This window comes from Pelecanus crispus, chromosome 3 (assembly GCF_030463565.1).
Source record: "Pelecanus crispus isolate bPelCri1 chromosome 3, bPelCri1.pri, whole genome shotgun sequence".
Lineage (NCBI taxonomy): Eukaryota > Metazoa > Chordata > Aves > Pelecaniformes > Pelecanidae > Pelecanus > Pelecanus crispus.
The window spans coordinates 23,379,586-23,406,000 of record NC_134645.1 but is presented as its reverse complement, the minus strand read 5'-3'; the positions used below and the strand labels follow the sequence as shown (position 1 = coordinate 23,406,000).

The following is a 26,415-nucleotide window of genomic DNA, read 5'->3' as shown; positions in this document are numbered from 1 at the left end:
AGTGCTCATAGAAATGCTTTCTAATACTTTGTGTAGTAAGTATGTATGCAGAACAATAGAATCCCTGTTCTAATATATGTAATTTGCTATAAATCTGAGTGAACATATCTATTAGGAGTCTCAAATAAGACCTTTTTTCGATTGATACTGGTATCTTCAGTAATGATTTGGATGAGGAACTAGATCTGTGTCCATTAAGTACTGAGTAATTATAATACTGTAGAACTGCAGTGTGATCTTCATAAACCGTGAAGTAGTTTAAAATTAATGTCCTGAAATTAAATAAAAGTAAGTATAAAGTCCCAACATGAGGAACTGTGAAAGGCGTGTAAATGAGATAGAACTGGGAAAAGTTTTTTTCTTACTCAAGAACTTCAAAGTTTATAAAAAGCACATAAGGAAAACGTCAAGTGGGGTGGGTTGTTGTTTTTTTCAGCTAACCCATTTTCTTTCTTTTGATTCAGAAAAATGGTTCCTGTTGCCATGAATTTTTTGACCAGTTTTAATTTCTAGAAAGTCTGACATGTATCAATAAATAAAAATGGCTCCTGTGGTTTTAAAGAATCATTGCTTTTGATAATTAATCCTAAAGTCATTATTCTGACCTCTAGTATTGTTCATCTGTGTTATAAAGCATATTAATTCATCTTTTGGCGGGCAGGGGAGGGAGGGAAGGAGAGCGAACAAGACCAATTCCCAATCACTAAAGCTAGCTTGTGTTAAAGCTGTGTTTCAGCTATGGTGACAAGCAGGTGTACTCTGAGTCATGAGCTGTTTTCACCAGGAAATGCATATGGCCTGCCAAAACCAGATTACTCCACTTTCTACAAAATCAGCCCTTGTGGAAGAGGACAAGGCATATGCTCAGACTTGGTCCTGTAATTCATGCCGTCTCCAAAAAATACGCCACTACTTCTTGCAATGATTTTGTCTTGCTTGTATTTTGTTACATAGATTTTGTCAATTCTTGTTTGTTATTGGATAAAGAATTTTAAAAAATGCTGGTTTATGTAGATAAAGTTATATTCTCAGTTACAATATTGGAAAAACTGTTGCTGAGATAAAGTGATGTAATTTATTAATATCTACATCAAGGTGCAATTGTTTTGCCATCAGTTATTTGGTACTTCGCCTCTGTACTTTTCAGGCTGAGTTTGCATTTCAGCAAGTAACAGCATGATGCTTTGGGACTTGCTATATTTTTAGCCTTTTGTTTTGTCCCTTTGTTTTACTGGTGGAACCACAGAATGTAAATGGAGTGTATCACGGGGGGACCTTTGGAGGGGTTACCGTTCATTGCTTTGAAATAGAAAAGTGTGTTTCAGGAACTCCCTTTTTCCGTGCTGATTTGGGGGACTTCATTATATGTCAGCCATAGTGTTGGCACTTCCACAATTGAGAAATTATTTTATTTCCCTTTGGGCTTTCTCAAGACTGGCTCTTTGAGCTAGAAGGCTGACCTGAGATGCTAAGTTATTATCTAGGATCACTGTTATTAAGGATCGTAGGATCACATAAGCTGGAAAGAGCCTTAGGAGGTCTCTAGTCCAACTCCCTGCTCAAAGCAGGGTCAGCTTTGAGGTCAGACAGGTTGCCCAGGACTTTATCCTTTTGGGTCTTCACACCCGGTGAGGATAGAGACTAGGCAACCTTGCTTGGCTGTCCTCAGAGTGAAAAAGCTTTTCTTTATATCCTGTCTGAACCTCCCTTGTTTCCACTTATACGAGTTATCCCTTGTGCTCCTGCCATGCAGCACTGTGAAGAGCCTGGCTGTCATCTTGGTATGCTCCCCATAGGTACTGGGGGCTGCTGTTAGGCACCCCCAAAGCCTTCCCTTCTCCAAACTGATCAAGCCCAGCTTCCCCAGAGTCTCCCCACAGGGAAGATGCTCCAGCCTTGACTGTCCTGGTGGCCCCTGCTGACCTCCATCCGGTTAGACAATGTCTCTCATGTATTGGGGGGACCAAAACTGGATGCAGTCTGTCTATCACCTGTTAATCCATTTGCTTAAGAGATCAACTGGATTGCAGGTTAAACACAGTTATGTTGACTACATTTCATAAGTGGGGCTTGACTTTCTCCAGCAATGCTGTTGTCGTTCCCTTGCCATTCAAAATGTCCTGATTTGCAATGGAAATTGTTTCACACTTCATAACAATAAAGTAGTCATTTTTAAACACCACCACTACAGTTTATGCAAGTTTCTGACAGTGCCACCGTTACAGCTGTGTGGCAGAGACCCTGCAGGAACCCCATGTAATGGTGCAGATTGGTGCAATGCCTAGATTTTTCCCCAGCAGTCAGATTTCAGGGATTCTGTGAAAGTTATTATCCTGGTTTTTGTTTTGTAACTTTATGAAATTTGAAGCATTTGGGATGAAATAATCTAGCCCTTCTGCTAAAATATAATTTCATAAAAATAAACAATAACAGTACAGAGCAGAGTAGAAAAGTTTAACTTTCCAGAATGATTGCTTATAGGAAGCTTTTAGCTTGGAAATATCTTTCTCTGGTAGCTTCATTTTTAAATGACATCTGTTTAAAAAACATCATTAATATCTGGTTGTTTTTTTGGGGTTTGGGGTTTTTTTTTAAAGATTTCTAGGAATTGTTTTCTTCATGGTACATGCAGCTACCTAAGTTAAAAAATAAAAATATTACTCCCCATCCCCTGGACTCTCTCCAAAAATGCAAGATCATGATTTTGTGCAAGTCCTTATTTTTTACAGTGATAGAAAGAGTGTAAAAGATTTAGGAAACTTCTTTTTTCATTGACATCTTTGTGCTGGATACGTGTGATCTGAGATGGTTAGGAAAGTTCTTGAAGTCATAAATGAATGCATAGACTCCGATTACCTCCTTTATCAAAAATAAAACAACAAAAAAAAGGCATTCTTCTCATTTTTCAAAAAACTTGTTATGTCCAAACCTGTATCTTGGAATCTGGCTTCATCTTTTTCTTCCCCAAAACACAGTTAATCAAAACACACATAGTAGTTCCTTCTGACAGAAAGAAACTTCAGTCTTTTTGTATAAATAGATAAGAGATGCAGCGATGGGTGTAATCAGCATTCCTCAAGACTTTTTTTGTTTGGTTAAGTTATCTCCTAGATTTCCCTTAAATGACTTTGAAATCATGAAGATATTTAAGGAACAGAAACGTCTGAAGAATTGGAAGCCTTGAAGAACGCCATTCAGTCTGTAGGAAGATACAGGTCTCTTATCTATTCAGGCTTCAATCACAACAGCCCACTGTTTGCACAGGTAGCTTATCATAACAACCCATAGAGTACAAATTGCATTTCTTTAAATGGTAGAGATGGTTTCCAGCAGAAACCTTCAGGTTATTCCATGGCTGTTTCTGTTGAGGATGTATTCTCATTATTTTGCTGAACAGTGCAAATGGATCGGTTCATCCTGAAACTCTGATAGTATTCATTTTCTGCAGATGTGTGACAGGTGTGTAAGTGAGGTTCTAAATTTTGTCAAATATTAAACATGAGTTGATTCATCTGTTACATAGTTTTCATATTTAAAGTCTTAAGTATTAATGGCATTGTTTCAAAGGGGTTTTATATATCACAGTTCTGAAATTTAGTCTTTGCACTAGATCATACTTGTGTGAATCTCTTCTTTCTTGCTAAGAGGAGCTTTACAGTTATGTAACAATTGAACTTCTACAGGGAAGGTGCATGCACATACCAGTGCTCCTAGGTGTAGAATGAATGTGTAGTGCAAAAATACGCATTTACTGAAGATTGATGCTTTCCCTGTCTTTCTAATACTAGTGTCCCTACATATTTTGCTTATCTTTTCTGGCCTATGATATCCCCACTCTATGTAGAGGGAGCATTATGAGTAGTGTTAGGAGGTAAATCTGTTACTGGGGTCTTATTGCTACCTGTATTACCTTTCACAGAAAAAACAGGCAATATTCAAATTTGCTTTTGTAGTAATTTCAGTAATAGAAGAATAACAAAATTTGCTTAAATAGGACTTCAGTACTAGAAAAGGTAAGACTAAAAGAAAGAAGCCTTAGGTGCTGTTGTTTGGGATAGAAGTAAAGAAATTTGACATGGTAAATGAATGTGCCACCAGATAATATCAAGCAATTTACAGGCAGCAATTTACTCCTCTCATCACAATTAGACATGGAAGCGTTGAATTAATATTTTCCTTCAGGTGCCTATGCGATAAAATCAGAATTTCCTTTCATTTAAAAGAGCATGTAAAACTGTAATCAGTGGAACTACATTAAACAAGGAAAAAAGTGGCAACAGAATAGCGATATAGTCAAAGAAAGGAGGCTGTGGATGATAACTGGTTTGTATCTTCAAACATTGCAACAACTGTACAAATCAAAAGTATATCATTAAAGAGAAAACTTCTGTTATATCACACTTCTTTCAGAAAATAAATACTTATGAAACACTTTTAAGAAACTGGTGCATAGGTGTATCTAGACATGATTTATGTATTGAAAATTGGGGAGCATTGCCTGAATTTTAGAATTGCAGAAAGCAGGAGTTTTGCATGAGAGCAAAATACAAATCTAACGCATTTGAAAAAGCTTCCTTAGTTATAAATGTATGAATGCTATAGCAACATCTTTCTGGACATTTAGAACAGTATAAGCAGGAGTTGAATGACAGGATGATTTTTTTTTTTTTTTCCTTTATCTGCTTCTCAGACACTAAAAAACATTATGGTTTGTGGCCATCTAGTGGTGAATCCATTTTAAATACACTAACCTTGTTCAGAATTTTAATAAACCAGTCCTAGACTTACTGTGCAAAACTGAATTACAAAATAGTTTTGGGGAAAAAAATAATTCCGTATATCTTTTTCTCTTCTGTACTAGTAGTTTTTTTTACAGGATGATAACATCTGCGAAGGTCATTTCTTTCTTTCCTTTTCTTTGTCTTTCTCTAAGACAAAACAATTTTTGATGTTACAGTTTCTTTTTAGCAGCCAATTTTAATGTGTGGGGTTTTTCCATTTTTATTCTGTAACATCTTAATGTCCAAATACTTAGTAGTAGTGAATTTATAATTTCTTAGGCAGAAACTTATACTTTTTATAAATTATATGTTTCCAAAATACCAAATATTCTCTAAAATAGCTTTGAAGTATACATCAATTCTGAAAGCAATTCAGATTCGTTAATTTGACAGACAATATACTGGCTCTTCTGCTTAAGTCCTTATTACTAAATTGCCTTGATAATAACATTTTTCTAGTATTTTTCTCTATGGGCAATGGTTTTAAATATCATGGGGAAATTATTCTGTCACAAGTGGAAGGGATTAATATGTGTCAGTAGGAAACAGGGTAGTAGAAGAACTGTAGCAAGTCAGAGCTTGAATGAGATGAGGCTACATGGTTTGTGAGACCTGGTGGACTTCTAACATTGCTAAGTCCTTGACAAATGAAAAACTAAAATCTTGTTTGTATGAGAGAAATAATTCAATAAGCATGTTAGTAGCAGATGTAAGCATTTGTATTTCTTGTTTTCACTAGATAATAGCAAAAATCTGAAAATTTGCTGGTTCCAGTAATTGCTTTACTTCTTTATTGGGGAATGGACTGTAAAATGGTTTCCATAATGATTTTGGCTTTACCTTTTGTTTCTTTCATCAAAGTGTCATTTTTTCATATCTCACCATTCCAACTAGCAGTGCCTTGAATTTTCACAGTGTTGACATAGACTTCTGCTCTTTTTTTAATTGCTGTAGCTATTTCTTCTATTTAATTTGTAGATTTCACCAAGATGACAGATAAGCATAATACAACAGAAATTATTTAAACTCACTATCCAGCATGCCACCATCCATCCATTAACATTGAACATTGTATCAGGATGGTATTGGGTTAATGTATGTAATGGTTTGTTTCATTTTCAGGTATTTGGAGTGGATGACAGCCAGGATTATAATAGGCCTGTTATCAACGAGAACCAGAAAGATTTAGTAAAAGATTGGGCTATAAATTCTGCTACAGTAGTGCTGGAAGAAAAAAGACCACTGAGTACAACTGGATTTCTTGACACAGAGGTAGAATTTAATTTTTGATGGTCTTCTTTTTTCTTCCAATAAGAGAGAGCACTAATAACTGACCAGTAAGTGTTAAACAGCAAACAAAACCTTGCCTAGAAAATATTAGCTCAGACCTATAAGTATTTTATTTTTCTTAGGACTTTATTGCATTATCAAAACTTCTCTGTCAGAGGCAGGCACATTACATTGTGAAGGTGTTTTAAACTTTGCTGCCTTTCTGTGTGCACTAACACTAGTGTATTGGAAGTGTAGCAGGAGCTTCCTCGCAACATTATATTTGCAGCACACATTTGCACAGTGTACGCTTCTTGTAAGTTATGCAGCAGAACTGAGGAAAAGCTGATTATGTTTTATAGCCCAAAGCAAGTAACTATATTAAAATTCAGAAATAAGGTGTATGCATTTAATGTGTGATACAAAGTCAGCTAGGAAAAAAAAAGATGGATAATACATTTCAGATTTTTTTCCAAAGCCAGAGGACTTCAGGTTTTAACATTCATGGTTTGAGTTCTCAAGTGAGAAGCCGCTCACGAGAAGTCACTTACTTTAGTTGCCTCAGGAATAGAATCATTTAATCAGTTGCTGAAAGATTAGGCAAAGAAAAATGCCTGTTCTTTATATATGACTCAGAATACGCACACAAGTTAGATGTTAATTGTATTTCATATTGAAATCTTAGGAGACATTCTGATATCACTGTGATGGATAAACTGTAACTTGAAATGTGCTGGGAACAGAACAGGCTCACACTGGAGCAGAATTAATCTGGTAACAGCAACGAAGCACACCACACTTCTACTTGCCATGGCAAACTGTTTCTGAAGTATGATCCTGTAAATTAGCAAACTTTATAAATAAGCAAATTTTCTGGAATATATCAAGAGCTTAAAGTATGACTCTGTGCCTGCCATGCAAATACGTTGGGTTTAGTATCTAGGAGTCTGTTTCTCCTAGAGGAGGTGTGCTTTAGCATGGTTGTATTTTAGCTACTGTGCAGTCTTGATACACTAAGTATGTTACTGTGTCTAGATTAGTATCTTTGAATAGTTTCTCTGAGGTTACTGCTTCAAGTAAATTATTGCCATATAGCATGGGCATATCATGTGGAAGAATTTTACACACTTTGCCTTTCACTTTGCTGCTTTGCATGAATCTATAACCATAATCTTTCTCTTTCTTTGGTTTCATGCCTTTTGCAGCATTCAGCTCTTTTATGCTATATCATTTTTCAAGATTATTAAACGTATTGATATTTTTCCATTTCTATATTTTCATAAGCAGCAGAAGAATGTATGATCTATTTTATGAACATAATTGAGCTTTCCAAGTATATTTTTCAAATAACAGGGTTTGATTTTAGAAGACTGAGACTTCTGCAATCATAGGGCAGGATTAAGAATCCTTCTGGCAATGGCGTAGTAAAACTCACTTTGATTTAGGTTGAAATCACAAGAACGATGCTTGTTTATTACTGTGGATGCTTTGCTGAATAAAAAGGTCTTCGTATATTGTGAAGGGAATGGGTTATTTGGCACAGTCCTAATTTACAAGACTATTATGGGTCATGGCGGGGAAAAAATGGAAGTTGTTCAGTAGGTAAAGGAGTGAAACTGATATAAGCAATATGGATATAGCAAGAATTAGCGTAAGAAGAGATGAGGACAGATGAAGATGGGAAAAAGATTCCCAGAGAAAGTTAAAAATGGAAGTTGGTTGATATGTATGTAAAATAGTAAAAGAGTAGCTAATTCAGAAAGAGAGGTGTGTTTTGTAGTATCAGAATGGAAAACAATCACTAGGATAACTACTGAGAGAAGATTGTAATATTTAACGTCTTATTACCAAAACTTACACTCATTTTGTTTTATCATTATTCCTATTTATCATTAGGAAAGGGAGAGGGAAATGTGTTTGATTTGCAAAGTACGTGGGTATTATGTTCTCATTATATACAGACTTTTCTGTTTGTGGTTTTTGGAAGACTTAATGCATTACTGAGCTGGAGATCATAAGTTAAGAAACCTATTGAAGATCTTGGGTAAATAGTCAGGTAACTTCAAGGCAGCTTAGTGTTCCAGGCTTGCATCCACTCAGATTGTGGGTAGACCTTGTTCCAGCTGCCCATCACAGTTGTGCCTATAGATGATTTAGCAGAATGAGGTGAATTTAGAACATGATTGATGTAATAAAACCAGAGAATAAGAATTTAAGATATTTCAATTCAGGAAGATGGAAAGATGGCTTGGGAAATTGTGAAGATTTTATAAAAACAATTTTGGGTTGAAAGATTATTCTGAACTTAAAAATCTTAACTTTACAGGGCTTGTGAAGTATTGTGAATAACGTGCTTGGAAAGGACCTAAAAAATTGCTTTTCTTATAAAGAAATTCTCAGCTCTTCCTTTGATATGACGAGCTTTGGTACTTTGGAGTAGTGTATGTCATGAGACTAAATAAAATGCAGAGTGAATGTCTGACACAGTTGGATTGAGCCTGCATGCACTGGTTCTTGCCTTTTCAATGATTACAGATAGGCAGTAAAAATACTAAATCCATAGATTTAAAATATTTAAATGTTTTTATTTTCTGTATTATAAACTGCCACTTGCCAACCAAGGTAAGTGTAATTTAAGAACAAAAATTAAATAAGATAGAGAACAAATAGAATATTATTGTTGTTGTTATTATTTATTCTTACTGTGTGAGCTTGATTAATAAACATACTGCAGACATCTGGGCTGATTTATCCATCCAGCTTCCATTTAATTTTCAGTGGCCAGTTATGTATGCTAACCACAGTTCTTAAATAATGTACATGGTTTATCAACATTGTCTTTGATGTGCTTCTTAAGGATATACCTGGGTTCTTTTTGGTTTGTGTCTTTTTTTAATTTTTTTTGTTAAGACTGCAGCACAGTTAGAAACCTGGTTCTGCATCTTCAGGGTCGTCAGTGCCGTTGACTACAATGCTCCTTTTCCCGTTTTAAATGCCCATTTCATGTCTTTCCCACTGAAGAAAAAATAAGTAATACCTCTGACATTCTGAATACAGAGTAACTTTATTCATGTAGATACTTGCTATGTTGCTTCTTAGAAGTGGAGAACTGCTGTATTTAGAGGCTGTGTTTCCTTTTGTTTGTCCTCTCTAATTACACTAATTTCCTGTCCTTCTGTAGAGCAAACCATTCAGTCTGAAGTTTGATATTTGCTTTTTGTTTGAACTTAGATGCTATACTGAAATATAGGATGATTGTGTCACCAGTGTCATGGCTGTGAAAAGGCAAATATGACCCTTGGATACCCTGGAAAATGTATTGTCGGTACAAAAGGGAAGCCATGGTACAAAGTGTGGGTGAAACTTCCTCTGAAATACTGGCACTAGAATTGTTACCGTTCTTGGTTAAGAAGCTGAATACAAGACTAGAGAAGGTACAAAGAGGTCTACTCAGATTATTAAGGGAATGGAGATTTACCTTACAAGAACAGATTGATAAGATTCTTTTAGTGTAGCACAGTAGTAGCTGAGATGGGTACAACTGCTGGGTTTTGCTGTGTAAGTGGAGCAAATGCAACAGAAAGAGAACGAACTATTTCATATAGATGTCAACGTTGTTCCAGGAACAAATGTGAAAACATTGGCTGTAAATAAAGTGAGTATGGAAATTTGAAAAACGATCATCACCCATGGAGGAATATGGTTCTGAAGCAGGTAGAGTGGAGAGGGACTAAAAGAATTGCTTTCAAGACAGCACTTCAATTTATGAAAGGATAGCATAATACGATTCTTACAACATGAGATGACTGGAGTATGTCTGAAAAGACCTTTTTTTTTTTAATTCAGCTTGTTGTTGACATTTATTTTTAAAAAAACATTATTCTGCTCTGAAATGCCAAGTACTGGAAATGCTTCAAGGTGCCGTGTGTGCGCTGTGGGTTTTTTTCAGATGTAGAGCCTGAAGCCCTAAATCTTCAGGCTGAATAAGAAGTCCACAGAGATCCATTGGTACACTTCCTGAAGATCTGCTACTCCAATTTAGTTTGTATACGCGATAAGCATAAGGGAAAGCAGATTTAACATGAAGTTAAAAGACTGGTATCTCTTATGTAAACCCAGCTTTTCTGAAAGACGAGGAAATTCCTTTTGGAATTCAAGAGATTTGGAGGGTTGCTTATTTAAGAGTCTGCAAGATGCAAATTGATATGGATTATAAGCAGAATATCCGGATAACTGAATGTGATTTTTTAATGTGTGTTTTATAAACCTTTCACCTTTTGGATATGCTTAAACTACCATCAAAAGAAGCTGCTTTTTATAGCTTCGTTTGTGCTTGTATTTACAGAGAGCTGGCAAAACACACATTTACATCCACTACTATGCAGAAAACATTTTTTTTGGCAGTGTAATTACTTCCAGAGAAAATTAATTTATCATGTTTGTTTTAATACAGTTAATCTGCAAAGTCTTAATATATTTCTCTGTTGTGAAGTGGAATTGAGATTTCTGATACATATATCTGTATTACTGGAACTGGTTAGGTGGTACACAAGGAACTGGTTGGAGTTTTCTGTAGCAAAGATAATTGGGATGTCTTGTCATATTTGGTTTGGGCTATAATTAATTGTTTTGTTAAAGATGGAAGTTCAGTAGTATGGACAGGAAATAGAGAAAAGACAGTTTAGAGATAGAAAAGAAAAATGAGGCTTCAGCAGTAGCTGTCAGTGCATAAATGCTGCACATTTGTGCATGGAGTTTTTGTAATATTCTTTCTGGCACCCTTTCCCTTGCATTGTGTTCAGAAATGCACATAAATAACAGAAATATTGACTTACCTTCCCTTGCTGTTACTGGACTTGAATTTTATAATATTTTGCTTCTAAGAAATGAATTCACAATGTAGAGATTTGTATAATAGTTCAAACAAATGATTTGGTGCATCTCTGACTTACTGCTTTGTGAGGGACGAAACGGCTGGACATTTCTCTCAAAGCTTGCCCACACGAAGCTGGCAGGACCTTGCAGGAAAGTGTGCGGGGTGTCGCCCGCTCGCACGGCAACAAGGACAGCGGCGAGGCCGTGGTAAGAGCCCGCTCAGAGCAGACAATTGGCTCTGGGCGTGTGCACGCGATCGGCCCGTGAAGACCCCAGGCATAGTGGTGCTTGGAGACACGGGCTACGTGCCGTCGCCCTGGGCAAGCAGGACGCGAGGGAGTTCTGCGCAAGCGTGAAGTTGTTGCCTCAGGCACGCAGCCTAGAAAAGACCCCCAGCCCAGACCCCTGTGTGATCACCCGCCACCGAAGACCTTGGTGTGATTCATCTGTCACCGAAGACCCCAGAAGCACGGATCCCCGGGACGCCGCGGATCCATGGTGGTGACTGTTTGCGCTTTCCTATCCCGAGCTCTTGCTTAATTTTCCTCTCCTGTTTTTCCTTCCTTCTCTGTCGCTATTTTTCTCTGTTCTCTGAGTCGTTAATAAATGGGTGGACTTAGGACATCTGACCTCGTTTGTGTCTTAATCTCACTCGAAGGGATCCAACCTGAAATGAGAGGTCGGTCTAGCCGCCCCTAGCCCCCCAGACTCGTCTGAGGCCGGTTAGAACGCAAGGGGACCCTCCTCTCATCCAAATTGGATCGTAACATACTTTTAATTGGCGTCATGGACAGGATCCCTCGAAGTGAGAGTGTCGTGTTGTCCACTCGTTCTTGGTTCTTGTTTCGCCTTGCCGTAAGTGAGACCTCATGGGAAAGAATAGGGGGTGGGACAGTGTGAGGTGTTCGAAACTTAAGTGGTGCCTTCCTGGGATGACTGCCCCCTCTTTGAGATATGAGTGACAAAGTAACTGCCCCTAAGGGCAAGGAGGTTCTGTTTGATTTTTTGGGCAAGTATAATGCCCGGCCTTCTGTGCCCAGCATGGATTGGGCGCAGAACAGTTGGCACAATTTGCAGAGTTTCATAGACCGAATGGTTGCTCTGTGGGAGGACGCTTGGGTCCGCTCTGGGAAAGGGAAAGCCATTATTTGTGCCGTTCTCGGCGCCAGCCTAGCAGTGGCAGTGGAACCGGGAGACCACCATCGTGCTGCTGAATCTCAGACCATAGAATGTCTCCAAACCCTGGTTGAAACCCTGCAGGGACAAGTTGGCAAATTAAAAAAACAGTTGGAAGAGGAAAAGGACCAGGTTAAAATTTTACGAGCTGCTCTTAAGGAGCAACTCCTTGTGAATACCGTCCATGAGGAGGCATCCCCCCAAACTATTTACCCTATTAATGATCTGCAGGCAGTGGGAGAAAAATTAGAGAGATCAGAACCACCCTTGTTGCGACCCTTAGTTAAACCCAAATACAGTTATGAAGATGAGCAGGACCACTTTCCCCAAGTTACAACTAAGGAAATCCCCTACACTGCCACTGAATTGGCAAAATTGAAAAAGGATTTTGGCCGAACCCCAAGAGAATCAGAGACAGGCTATGTGTGGAAAGTGTCACTATCAGGAGGGGATCAGATTTTGCTCAGTGAAAGGGAGGCAGAAGGATATTGGGGGCCAGGAGTATTTTTAACTACTGGAGACCACCAAGCCCCCTGGTCTCTAACCCAGCGAGCGGCTTATTGGGCAGGAGGGTTGAACCCCCTGGAAAGGGGGGATCCTCTTGCAATTACGGGAACCGTTGATCGGTTGGTGGGAAGTGTGCAGAAAGCAGCTTGCCTACAAATGATGTACGATCGGAAATTAGAACCTAGGCAGGAATCCCTGATGCTGATGCCAGTGGATCCCAAGCAAATGACTCCCCTTATAAGGGGACTTCCCGACTCTTTAAAACCAACTGGGATTCAAATACAGGGAAAAATACAGGCAACTGTAGAGGGATTTGCTCCCGATCGGCCTCACTGACCCCCAGATAGGAAAGTGTGGACTTGGGGTGAAGTAGCCCAAGAGTTAAGCAATTATGGGCGCAAATATGGTCCTGTTGGCCCTCCAACCACCAGAAATCTAAGATGGACTGAAGTTAAAATGGTCCCACGCTCTGGAGGCGCAAAAAAGCCGCTCCTCATAAAACCATCTGGGGCGAGGGACTTCCCAAACAAGCACAATAGCTTGTGGGCAAAGGGCCAGCAAAAGGGGATCCCATGTGACCTAATGGACGGGCTGCCAACAGACAAGTTAGAGAGGCTGGTGATGGGGTGGCCTGATAAAACAGTAAATAGGGAAGCGGACTTTCAAGGTGCCATTACCCCTAGTGCACTTTCTGAAATTGATTCTTTAGGAATAAATGTCTCCCAAGCGTTGGCGGGAAACTAGATCCTTCGCCCTCCGATGGTGAGCGGGGGTCGAAGGTAGGATATATATTAGGTGGCTCACCAAAAGCGATCGGGGAGATTTATTTATCACTGGGATTGTAGGGTCAAAATGAGTCCCAGTCACCTTTCTGATAGATACTGGAGCACAGATTTCAGCCATTAAAACAAAAGATGCCACTAGCTGTGGGATTTTCCCTTCAAACTAAAAAGTATTTGTAGTAGATGTATTTGGTAAGGTTCAGGCACAGGCAATGGCTAGAGTTGGCCTGCACTTGCCTGGGGAAGAAACCAAAATCGAAACAACTGTGTAGTGGGAGACTTCCCACTTAACCTCTTGGGACTTGATGTATTGAAAGGGAGAACATGGACTGACAATAACGGGAGGCAGTGGTTATTTGGTTCCCAGGCACTTGATGTCCAGCTGCTACAAGCTGCACCGCCTCCCCCTTCCTCAAAAATTACTAATGTCAAACCTTACCCGATACCATTAGGAGCTAGAGAGGGAATAACACCAGTATTAGAGGATTTAAAGGGGCAGTGCATCGTGATCCCGGCCCACTCCCCCTTTAATTCCCCAGTGTGGCCAGTATGGAAACCAAACGGCAAGTGGAGATTAACTGTGGATTACCACAGACCTAATGCAAATACCGGTCCATTAACAGCTGCAGTACCAAATATTGCTGAGCTTATAGCCACTGTACAGGAGCAAGCCCACCCAATTATGGCCACGGTAGATGTGAAGGATATGTTCTTTATGGTTCCGCTGCAGCCTGAGGACCAGGATCGTTTTGCTTTTACCTGGGAAGGGCAGCAGTTCACTTTTACCCAACTCCCACAGGGATACAAGCACTCCCCCACGCTAGCACATCGTGCTCTGGCACAAGAGCTGGAGGTGGTTCAGGTAGAGGAGGGGGTTAGTGTCTGTCAGTATATAGATGACATTCTTGTGGGAGGGAAGGAGATAGAAGGGGTTCGGAGTACTCAAAATAATACCATTTCCCACCTAGAGAGTTTGGGACTGACTATTCCTCCTGAGAAAATACAAGCACCCTCACATGAAGTAAAATTCTTAGGGATTTGGTGGAGGGGAGGAATGACATGTATCCCACCGGACACCCTTTGTTCACTAGACCAGATTAAAATGCCAACATCGAAAAAGGAATTGCAACATGCGCTAGGGTTACTTGTGTTTTGGAGAAAACACGTTCCAGATTTTTCAATTATTGCTAGGCCCCTATATGATTTTTTACAAAAGGGGGCCCAGTGGGAATGGACCAAGCCCCATGAAGAGGCCTTGCAGCTATTGGTGTTTGAGGCAACTGCCCATCAGGCTGTCAGTCCCATTCACCCCTCAGACCCTGTCCACATTGAATGGGGATTTGCAAAAATTGGGCTATCAATACATTCATGGCAGAAAGGCCCTGAGGAATCCACTCGACCTGTTGGGTTATATTCCCGTAGCTTCAAGGATGCCAAGAAAAGATACACTGTCTGGGAAAAGGGTTTGTTAACCCTTTAGTTTAGTATTTTTACTAAATGTGTTTAGTATTGTTTACTGATGTTTATGTTTAGTATTGTTAATTGTTTTGTTAAGTGGTCATAGCACATCTGTTCTACTACTGTCAGTAATGTTTTGGTCCTTGTTTTCCTTTTGGTTGGCCACCATCCTCACCTTTAATAGCCGGAGAACCTCCTGTACCCCCCTTTTCAATTCATTCTGCCAGAATGAGTTTATAATGTTGGGTCAACAAGTGGCTGAATCGTTTAATCTTACAAGCTGTTTGGTATGCGGAGGACTGTTTGGTCTGGCAAGCTGGCCTTGGGTAGCCACATCAGTATCACCAAAATGGCTGGTGAGTAGTTTTATTGAGGTGAAGAAAGACAAAACCTGGGAAAACCCAAACGACCCACCCTGGCACATACACTTGCCAGAAAAGGGCAAATATTGTTTAGCTAGAGTGCAAAAAGACAGCCCCTTTGTGGGAAATAGTACCTGTGAATGGGTATATCCGAATATATCTGTGGATCAAGCTACTTCATGTTATGCCTGGGTAAACAATGACACAGGACACTTGGGTTGGTTTCCCAGATTTTGGACTCTTACACCTAACAGAACTCGGTGTAATCTTGTAGGCCACAATTGTACTTGGGAGCAGGACGCAGGAGCTTATAACTGTAAATATTGTTATCAAATAAATTGGGCTCTTTGGAAAAAACTTGGGAACATCTCTGTGGAGATGTATTAGCTTGTTGTGTGAACACTACAAAGGAAACATTGTATTGTTGTGCCAATAGTGATCCTTTTGGTTTGGAACCCACTCCGTATTTTGACCCATCGCCAGGCGGGGAACACTGGAGAGGCCCTTTCTCAAATGGTTGCGTCGCCCTAAAGGGACACTATTGGATTTGTGGACACCATGCATACAAATCACTACCCGCAAACTGGTCAGGAGTATGTTATGTTGGGGTGATCCGCCCACTATTTTTCTTACTTCCAGAAACAAACAGTAACCATTTAGGTGTTAAAGTATAGTATATGATGATTTAATTCGGGAAAAACGATCTATTGACACCACTTTAACTAGCGGAAGCAGCCAATTGTGGGGGAAAGACAACCGGACCCCTCAACGTATCATACAACATTATGGGCCTGCAACATGGAACCCCAATGAGCTGATCAGTGGTGCTCGAGAACCCATTTATAATTTAAATCGTGTTATCCGTTTGCAAGCCGTGTTAGAGATTATCGCTAACCAAACGGCTGATGCTCTTGATCTATTAGCAGACCAAGCTACCCAACCAAATGCGTATGGCCATTTTGCAACATCGCATGGTTCTCGACTACCTACTGGCTGAAGAAGGTGGTGTTTGTGGCAAACTTAATGATTCTAACGGTTGCTTAAAAATTGATGACAACGGAAAAGTTGTGAAACAGATCACATCTGAAATATGGAAGTTAGCCCATGTCCCTGTCCAAACGTGGGAAGACTGGAACCTAGATGTGTTCTCGTGGCTCCCAGGCAGCCTGTGGGTTAAATGTGTTTTGTTCTACCTGTTATGTTTATCAGTGTTATTTTTTTTGCCATGTATAATTCCATGTATTATTCAATTGATTCAACATGTTGTAACTAACATGCAATTTGTAACTGCCCCTTCACCTGATGGTGCCAAACAAATTTGCACTGTGCATCAGTCCACGCCACCAGTAGTGCATATTGTCTAGATGCTTTTTCCTGACCTTTTCTAAACAGCTACTCTTTTTCTTAACCATCCATGGATCCTGATGAAGCAACCTTTGAGCAATGGGGTGGTGTGAGGGACAAAATGGCTGGACATTTCTCTCAAAGCTTGCCCCTGTGAAGCTGGCAGGACCTTGCAGGAAAGCGTGCGGCGTGTCACCCGCTCGCACAGCAACAAGGACAGCAGCAAGGCTGTGGTAAGAGCCCGCTCGAAGCAGACAATTGGCTGCATGCAACTGGTGCACGCGATCGGCACGTGAGACCCCAGGCATAGCGGTGCTCGGAGACACGGGCTACGTGCCGTCGCCCTGGGTAAGCAGGACGCAAGGGAGTTCTGCGCAAGCGTGAAGTTGTTGCCTCAGGCACGCAGCCTAGAAAAGACCCCCAGCCCAGACCCCTGTGTGATCACCCGCCACCGAAGACCTTGGTGTGATTCATCTGTCACCGAAGACCCCAGAAGCACGGATCCCCGGGACGCCGCGGATCCATGGTGGTGACTGTTTGCGCTTTCCTATCCCGAGCTCTTGCTTAATTTTCCTCTCCTGTTTTTCCTTCCTTCTCTGTCGCTATTTTTCTCTGTTCTCTGAGTCGTTAATAAATGGGTGGACTTAGGACATCTGACCTCGTTTGTGTCTTAATCTCACTTGAAGGGATCCAACCTGAAATGAGAGGTCGGTCTAGCCGCCCCTAGCCCCCCAGACTCGTCTGAGGCCGGTTAGAACGCAAGGGGACCCTCCTCTCATCCAAATTGGATCGTAACATACTTTCATAATATTCTGAAAGAGATTCATGGTGTTGCACTTGTGTGCATTAATTAGGGTCATTCATTTAATCAGGAGAAATTAAAGATCATAAATTCAAGTCTTCTCAACTGTCCAAGTAACTTATAATTTGAAAGAAGTCATCATACGCTAGATGACATTGTTCACCATTCCATTTCTGCTAAATACATTTTATAAAATTTATGGAGTTGTTTCCTGGTCAAAGACTAGAATCCCAGAGCAGCCAAGGCATTAGGCAAAAATCAGTGTTTTGAATAGCAGTGCCAAGTATTGAACAGGAAGCAGAGCTTCAGCTAACCTTTGAAATAGCTCCTACAAATTTCCTTTTTAAGCAAGTTACTGGTATCTCCATGACCTTCCCACCTCTTTTGTTGATCTTGAATTGTGATTTCTCATTTGACTTGCCTATGGTTATATAACTCCTTGGGAACTGTACGCGATGACTTCTATCATTTGCAGTGCTTTGTCTTTTGAGTCCAATAAATTAGACTATGTGAACTTCTGTAAAGCCTTTGATAGTGTACAGTGTGCGTGTGTGTGCGTGTATGTTTTTGAAAACAAAATACTTAAGATCCTATAACATCACAACATAAAAAGATGGTTTAATTTTATTTCTACTTTTTTTACATTTTAAAAAAATTAAAGGTTTCCAAAGGCTTACTGTCAAGAAAGTAAATTAATCCCTTTCTAGGTCACCTGCAAAAAATTATCATACTGATTACGTTGACTTCATTGTTACCCAGTAGAATGGTTTAAAACTAATCTTTGCTTCTTTTTTTCTTTAGGCCAAACAAATAATATGATCTTTCTTTCCATTCCATCATAAGTTATATTACTCTTTCAGTCCTTAAGGTAGTCATTCTGCTATGAAGTAAATACAGTATTTCATCTGGAGAAGAGGGTCTTCTAAACTAGTAAAATGTCATTTTCTTGTCTTCCTGAGGCCTGTTTTTAATTTTTGAACACACCCCCACACACACACATCCCATGTTTTCTTCCTGCTTTTCTGAGCTGAGGACTGAAATAACCTCATTTTAAAACTAGCACATGTTCTAATATATTTTATATAGCTTCTGATGTTTAAAAGTTCACTGCACTGGGAAGTGCTGTTTATTCTGTACTAATTCTGGAACTATGTAGATTTTTTTTGTTTGCCATTCATTGTCAACTTCCTCCAGGAAAATGCTGTCTGACATACCTATTCAGGAAAAACCAGGAAAGAGGACATGCTTTCTATCAAACAGTTGTGTAATTTTTCTTCTGTTTTTTCTCTTTCTTAGGAAGGTTCTACTGCCCCTGGAAGTAAACGTTGGGTATCACAGTGGGCCAGTTTGGCTGCTAATCACACACGTCATGACCAAGGTGACATCAGACTGGAGTCATCTCTGCCTGCTCCATTAGAAAATGGTATTAAAAGCTGTCCTTTTTGTCATAATTCCTGCTGAAGAAACCTATGAAAGGGAGAAAACAGTGATTATGTACCTACATAAGCAGCTTGCTTACTCTTTGTACCTCATTTTCACCTGAAATTCTTTCATGTCATTGAGAAGAAACACCATAAAAAGGAGCTCAACAGTAGTGTTGTTTGGCGTGGTGGAAGAATGCCAATATTACACTGAATGTTACTAAACCAAAAAATACAAAAACTTTAAAGAAACTTTCACTTGAATGCAGTTTGGGTTGGTCTACATAGTATGTTTCTTTCCTTACATCTTTCTCAGTATTGGCCCCAAACTGGACTTTAATGGATTGTTAAACAATCCAACCTGAGACTTTATTATTCAGTCATTATTCAGCTGAAGCATAGCATACTTCCTTATCTTGGAAACATAGAAAACCTGTGTTTCTTGAAAACCATAGAAACCTTCTCCTCAGCAACGAACATCTCCCTTTCTTGTGAGTGCCAGATGTTCAGACTATGTCTCCCCTTAGTCAAACTATTCACATTTCTGATTTTAAATGGTTTTGTTCTTTAAGATCTACGCTCTTGACTATAAAGGAGTTGCTTACCTTACTTTACTTCTCTGCTGTTTTCTTCCTCTCAATTTCACCTTAGAGATGATGATTTAACACAGAATTCTAGTGTAATTTTTATGCTGATACTTGTGTATTGAGGTGGAGTTAATGTAGCTCTTCATTACAAAATTGACTGGTAACTACAAAGGGATGTCATGTTAAGGAGTGCTTCATATTCTGAAAGTGATACGCTGTTTAGTGATCAAGAATTAACTAATTATCTGTCTACTACGTGAGATATGTTTTTTGTCCTGCAGTTCCCGCATTTCCTCTTATTCCAGCTGACCTTGAAATTTTCAGCATCAAAGCAAAGGTTTTTTTCCCTAATCTTTTAAAAAGTGGTTTAGAAGTAGAAATGCTTTTCTGTGTACACCACTTCTGAAGATATACTACCATCTACAGAACATGTCCAATAACCTCTTGTTAGACATTGGTGCATAGAATAAATTATTTTTTCAATAGTTTTGAGCATTTTTTAGGGGTTTTTTTTTTAGGGGACTTTTAATTCTAAAGTTGAATAAATAACTTGACTACTTTACAAAAAAAAAAAAAAAGGTGAAACTGAAATATTGGGAATTTCTTCGAAGATGAAGCTGCTGTTATGTGTTGATTAGGAACTGAATTTCTATTCAGGTTTGTATTCAGCAGATGAAAGTATATGTAAGCATGTTTAATTACTGGTTCATCAAACACAGTTATTTTTCTGATAACTTTTTGGAGTATGGTCACATGGTTTTAAAATCACGGAAGGTGAGGCTATTTATTAAAGTAAGCAATAAAATACATTCCAGCTTCATAGTCTCATTTTACATTTTGGGGAAGTTTACAAAGAAATTTTACTTTTGATGTTACATAATGCAAACTTCTGTATCAATGCCTGGAAGAATTCTTACCAGTAACTGCTGCTTCTATAGTAGCTTTTCCACCCCTCATAGCAGTTGAACTTTGCATAGGATACTAAAAGTCAAAGGAGATGGAAAGGGGAAAAATGAAATTATCTGATGTACATAGAATAATGGCAATCAAGAGCAAATTTTGCACTGCTTGGGAGGATCAGGTATACAGACAGGGCACTTAAAATCATAGCTCTTGAGACTGATCTTTTGGGTGGTTAATCAGGGGGTTTGATGGTCTTTTTTTTTGTATTGTTTTAAATTGTCCCTTTCAGATGGGACACTAACTAGTATCTTCTTCGGAGAGGTGAATGCTTCTTTCACCATTATAAGAATTTTATGGTTTACGTGAAGCAACTACTGCATAGTGCATACCCATACTTAAGGAGAATCCAGAAAGCATTCAAGCACCAAAGATATAATGAAAATATAATTTGATATGTATGTCCAAAGACCAATTCACAAAATCTGTCTTGTTGGCTTAGATGCCTGTATTTTCTTTAGAATCTTAGTAGTTAAATTTCACATAACGTGTATATAGCCAAAGACACTGCTGAAAAACTCCACACCTTTCTTCTACTAAAGACTGTTTGAAATTCACCAAGAAACAAGTTACATGCCTAAATATATATAAAAGTGATCTGGTAGGTATGTCTGAGAGAAGTCAGTCTTCACGGACAGCAGTCATATTGATTTTTATTGAACCTCCAGTTTTGTTATGATTTTGAAGAAAAATAGTCCAGGAATTAGAAAACCTTGCTTAGATTTCAGAGATACCTCCTGCTTCTCAAATGAGTGTGCTAACACGCATTATGTAAAAAAAGTTGCGAGTTTTTTTGCACTCTTCATCAAAGGTGTGACACTGTGCAAAGAGAAAAGAAAGACTGAAGAGCTCAGGAAGTACCAGATAGGTACAATTGTACAATATGTACAATTATGTACATACAGTATGATTGTTGATATTTAATTAAGTGTTTAGAGAATTTTTGCAGAGAGGGAAGCCCTACACTCCAGTTTATATTCCTGGAACAACCAACGTTGTTGGCAAGCCTTGATTGAAAGATCCCAACAGTGTATGCAGCGCAGTTGTTTATAGATCTCTCCTGGTAAAAATTGAATTGACAGATGTGTGTTAGTATGTATGTCACATTATATTGCAACAACTGGCAAATGAACTTGCAAAAAGAATTATTTTCTATCCAGATACTCAAAGTCAGAGCGATTCATAGAGCAATTCATATTATTTCCAAGTAATAAAGGCTTGTTTCTGACAGCACAACTGCTATGTTTGTTAAATGGGCAAGGAGGGCACAGTCATCACTGGCAAAATAAAGTTTGGTTTCTAAAATGGGGGTATTAAGCATCAATCATTCCTTGCAACAGTTCATGGGGTGGCCATATTTTTCTGCCTAAAGAGCATTCTATATCCACTAAGAATTCAATGAAAGTGCTTTAGCAGTAGTACTGCATTCTTTTGATGCTCTTTATACATTTTTTTTATATATTTCTATACTGCAGTGTCTTGTTTGGGTTAAAAGCATTCTTTTTGCTCTCTCAACCATAGTAAGTTCTTTCTTCATGAGTAGGTCTTTTCAATGCTGCTGAAAGAGTGTCTCCCAGCACTGCAGCCTCTTCTTTGAGGGGAGGTCTCGCTGTAGCCCCTTGGAGAGATTAGACATTGAGCTGTGGAACAGGCAAGTAGGGAGGAAGGAGGGGGATCTTACTCTATTCAGTAGCTTTGAAATCTGGTGCTGAATGTGTTTAGGAATGTAAGACTTGCTTTCCACTCCCTGTTGCAATGGTGTGCTGGTATAACAGTGATTTGTTGTGTACCTTTTTTAAGCTACTGTGAGAGCATAAAAACTTTGTGTTCATATATATGGTCCCAGTGTACACAGCTGGCTAAAAGAGTTTGATTTCAGGGAGAGCATATACCACGTAGCTCAAATCATTCTATCTATGAAAACTTTCCTTTTTATGTGAGAGTGATCCTAGCCCATATTATGGAACATATATACTGACATTACAATGAAGCAGGAAAAAATACCAAATACCAAAAAATACAAAAAAAAAAAAAAATGCCCCTCTGCAAGAATGACACAAATGTTCATGAAGCCTTTCCTGGTATACAGTCACAGAGTGTCAGCAAGGTAGTAATTAGCCCAGGATGCCACACAAACAGGTGATTGTTCAATCACAGGCAAAATTATCTATGTTTGGGAAGAATTTCTACCTGTTTGTAGCAGAGCAGGAGGAAAGGGTATTCTGCCTTTTCACTCTTACCCTGCTTCTCAAATGACTCCTTCCCTCTTCCTGAAAGATGCTAGTTTTAGGAAGTACACTTTTGGAAGATGTTTCTTTCTGTCCTGGCCATATCTCTGTGATAAACCAGAAATGGTTCATTGCAGTAATTCCATTGCAACTTTTTAGACATTGCTTTCATAGACACATGCTCTGTATCAACACTCTGGATTGGATAGAATGAACTGTTCTTTTGTATGACGCTCTTGACATTAAACTCCTAGTAATACAGAAATATTTTTTTGATATATGTAATCTCTTTAATCAGGAGATACCCATTCTAAATTATGTTAGCATGTGATTTTGATCAGGTTTTATTACAAAATGTATTGCAACAGTGGAATGAAATAATATAGCTGGTTATGTACAACTTATTATAGTTTGGAGGTAGTTAATGTAATTCATAAATGGGGTTTCCACTCTGTATTAAGAGGAGTGTTTCCACTCTTTCCTGTAAAGAGGAGATGATGCCTAATGAGAACAGAACAAGCAGTCATGGGCTAAATTGGAGAAAGTCCAGCTCATGTTAGAGAGTAAGAAAATTATTTTAAGAGTTATCTACTCAAATAGCTTATGGGGACAGTCAAATCTCCATCAGCTGAGATTTTTAAGAAGAAGTTAAATGTTTTTAAACATGTATTTGTCTAAGTATAATTTGGTCCTGCCATGGAACAGAGGGATGGACTAATGACTTTTTTCAGTTCTGTTTTATGTTGTTTTATTAGTTGTACATAGTCTTACGAATTTAATGTTTCTATTTACCTTGCTATTGAATGACTTCTCAGACATTTTTCTTTTTCATTTTTAGATGCAGATATCAGTGAGTCTGGTATTTCCGTTAGAAGCACAGGTTCAGCTGCTTCTATGACCAGCCAAGGTGAGCGAAAGAGGAGGACACTTCCACAGCTTCCCAAAGAGGAGAAAGTGAATGAAAGCTCAAAAGCAAAACCTACATCTCATCAGAGATCAGAAATAGGTGAAAAGCAAGACACTGAACTTCAGGAGAAAGAAACTCCAGCTCGTGCCTCAGATGCTGACAGCAGAAGTATAACTAAGTCAAGCAGAGCAATGAATGGCCTTTCGCCCAAAGCTACTGGGGACAAAGTTTTTTCTTTTCCCAGCTCTTCCAGTAAAGAGAGAGTTGAAACTGGCAGAGAAACTTCTGTGGTGAAACAAGCTTTAGCAAAAATTCAACAACAAGAAAGAAAGGAGCAAGGACACTGGACGCCCACAAAATTATCCTCTACAAAACCCACTGCAAACCAGGTTGAGAAAGGTAGGGAGGAGATTGCTATGTCACCCAAAACTTTGGATAACCAAGACAAAGCTCCTGGACATGTTACAAATAAAGCACAAATGAAGTTGGCGCAGAGTGAGGGAAAAAGAAGAAAAAATGAAGAAACTGTTAAAGGACAAAGTCCTAAAGCATCTGGAGGAGAAAAAAAGGAATCTTCAAAACCATTAGTGAGGCAAGGTAGCTTTACTATAGATAAGCCTAGCACAAATATACCTATAGAACTTATTCCTCACATCAATAAGCAAAGTGGATCTGCTGCCCCTTTAGCATCTGCAAACAGGATACGTGACAGAAGTGATTCAATGGACACTGATTCCAGTCTAGATACAACACTCATTTTAAAAGACACAGAAGCTGTAATGGCTTTCCTTGAGGCTAAATTGCGTGAAGAAAATAAAACTGATGATGGTCCCGAGACTCCTAGCTATAACAGAGATAATTCCATATCGCCAGAATCAGATGTAGATACAGCCAGCACAATCAGTCTCGTTACTGGTGACACTGAAAGAAAATCCACACAGAAGCGGAAGAGCTTTACAAACCTATATAAAGAGAGATGTTCCTCTGGTTCCCCTTCAAAGGATGTTTTAAAATCTTCTGCAACAAGTGCCAGAGAAAAGATGGAAAAGAAAACTAAAAGTCGATCTTCAGATGGTGGGTCTAGAGCTGATGCTCGCAAAACTGTGCAATCCAGTGGAAGAATGAGACAACCATCAGTAGATTTGACAGATGATGACCAAACATCTAGCGTACCTCATTCTGCCATTTCTGATATCTTATCATCTGACCAGGAAACCTACTCTGGCAAATCACATGGAAGAGTTCCTTTTGCCTCAGCAGACGAACTTTTACATTCCAAAATGGAAGGAAAGTCAGCTAAATCAAAAACTTCTCCTGTTGCACTTGGGCAGTCTAGTAAATCTACCACTCTTCCAAGACCTCGTCCTACAAGGACTTCTCTCTTGCGCAGAGCACGGCTTGGTGAAGCCTCAGATAGCGAGCTAGCTGATGCTGATAAGGCTTCAGTGGCTTCTGAAGTGTCCACTACAAGTTCTACGTCAAAACCTCCATCAGGGAGGAGAAGTATTTCCAGAATAGACTTACTTGCTCAGCCTCGCAGAACTCGACTTGGCTCTTTATCAGCACGTAGTGATTCTGAAGCAACGATAACTAGAAGCACTGCCTCATCCCGTACCCCAGAAGCTATTATCAGAAGTGGTGCAAGGTTAACATCAGCAGCAGATAGTAGTAAAGTTTCTGCTAGAACTCGAGCCAATAGCATTTCTCGACTTTCAGATTCAAAATCCAAATCTTTGGCTTCAGCTCATAATTCTCCCTCAGGTATGTGAGATTATTTGGATTAGTTTTATACAATACTAGATGTTTTTCCTATGTGGAATTTTTTTTTTTTTTCCTTAAGTAACAGTTCATATGAAACATTTGTTGAGTTTTAGTTGATGCAGTCTTTGTCTGGAATCAGAGGCTTCCTTGGCAGGGTTTGTGGATGTTTCTCACTTAAAATCATAACGACAAGAACTGTAATCCTTTGGGTTACAATACTTTGGATATTTTTTTAACTTGAAGCCAGTAACAAAGAATTGCATTGAGGCATTCAGCTGCGGCAACACTGATTTGCATTAGTACAAAAACAGAGTAGATGTCTCTCTGCTCAAGTCATAGTAGAAGTTCAGAAGGTCAGCAGCACTTTTTACTACATAGAAGATATAATATTTATTTGTGAGGTAGGCTTGTAAATACGGTGAACAGCAAGTGTTCCCTGAGGTATACCCTGAGCATCTGTAGGATAATTATATTTATAGTTTAAGATTAGCTTCCAGAACTATGAAAGTGAGATTTGTTTGATAAGAACAGTAACAATGAAGTAACAAATGGAAAAATTAACCACAAGCACTACATAACTAAATATCATAAAGTTAAGTAAATTACATTGAAATGTTTGCCTTGCCTTGGAGTAGTTTCTGTTCTCTGTTCCAAATCATGACAATTTACGATTTCATCATGATTTCCAAATTATGTTGATCTTCTTTCATGTGGTAGTTCATTTACTGTAATATTATCTTATGTATGGAAGGAAAAATCCATACAATTGATTAATTTTAACCTACTATTCTGTTAGAAGTTAACATAACACTTTAAGTGCAAGCAGTGTGAAAGGCTGCTAGTTTTCTTCCAACAGCAATATTAAATCAACCAAAATTAAAATGTGGCAATTCTAAATAAGTCAACTTTCCTGTGGAATGAATATCTAGAATTGATGTCCTCTTGCTTTTTGCATTGTCATACTACCAGCTAGACCTTATTTGAAGCCAATCCACAATCTAAGAAAAAAAAAAAACAAAAAACCTTCCAGTGTTGTGTGTTGCTACTGAGATTATATATTCTCCTTTACTGCTTCCCATTCAGAGTTGATATAAACATCTGTGATACTTAAAATTTCCCACAGTCCTACTGCCCTTCTGTTGCTTGCATATCATAAATGTACCTTCTTAGGATTCTTAGCAGTGTTTATTCCCCA

At 38.9% G+C, this 26,415-nt stretch overlaps 1 protein-coding gene across 3 annotated transcripts in view; it reads left to right on the top strand.

Moving 5' to 3' along the window:
* The window catches only part of CEP170 (centrosomal protein 170), an 83,456-nt gene that overhangs the window by 34,500 nt on the left and 22,541 nt on the right, over positions 1–26,415 (top strand). For all 3 annotated transcript variants that reach the window (XM_009479701.2, XM_009479703.2, XM_009479702.2), the window contains 3 exons: positions 5,904–6,053; positions 18,653–18,779; positions 23,391–25,220. In XM_009479701.2, the coding sequence (XP_009477976.1) occupies positions 5,904–6,053; positions 18,653–18,779; positions 23,391–25,220 (2,107 nt within the window). The remainder of the gene's footprint in view (positions 1–5,903; positions 6,054–18,652; positions 18,780–23,390; positions 25,221–26,415) is intronic.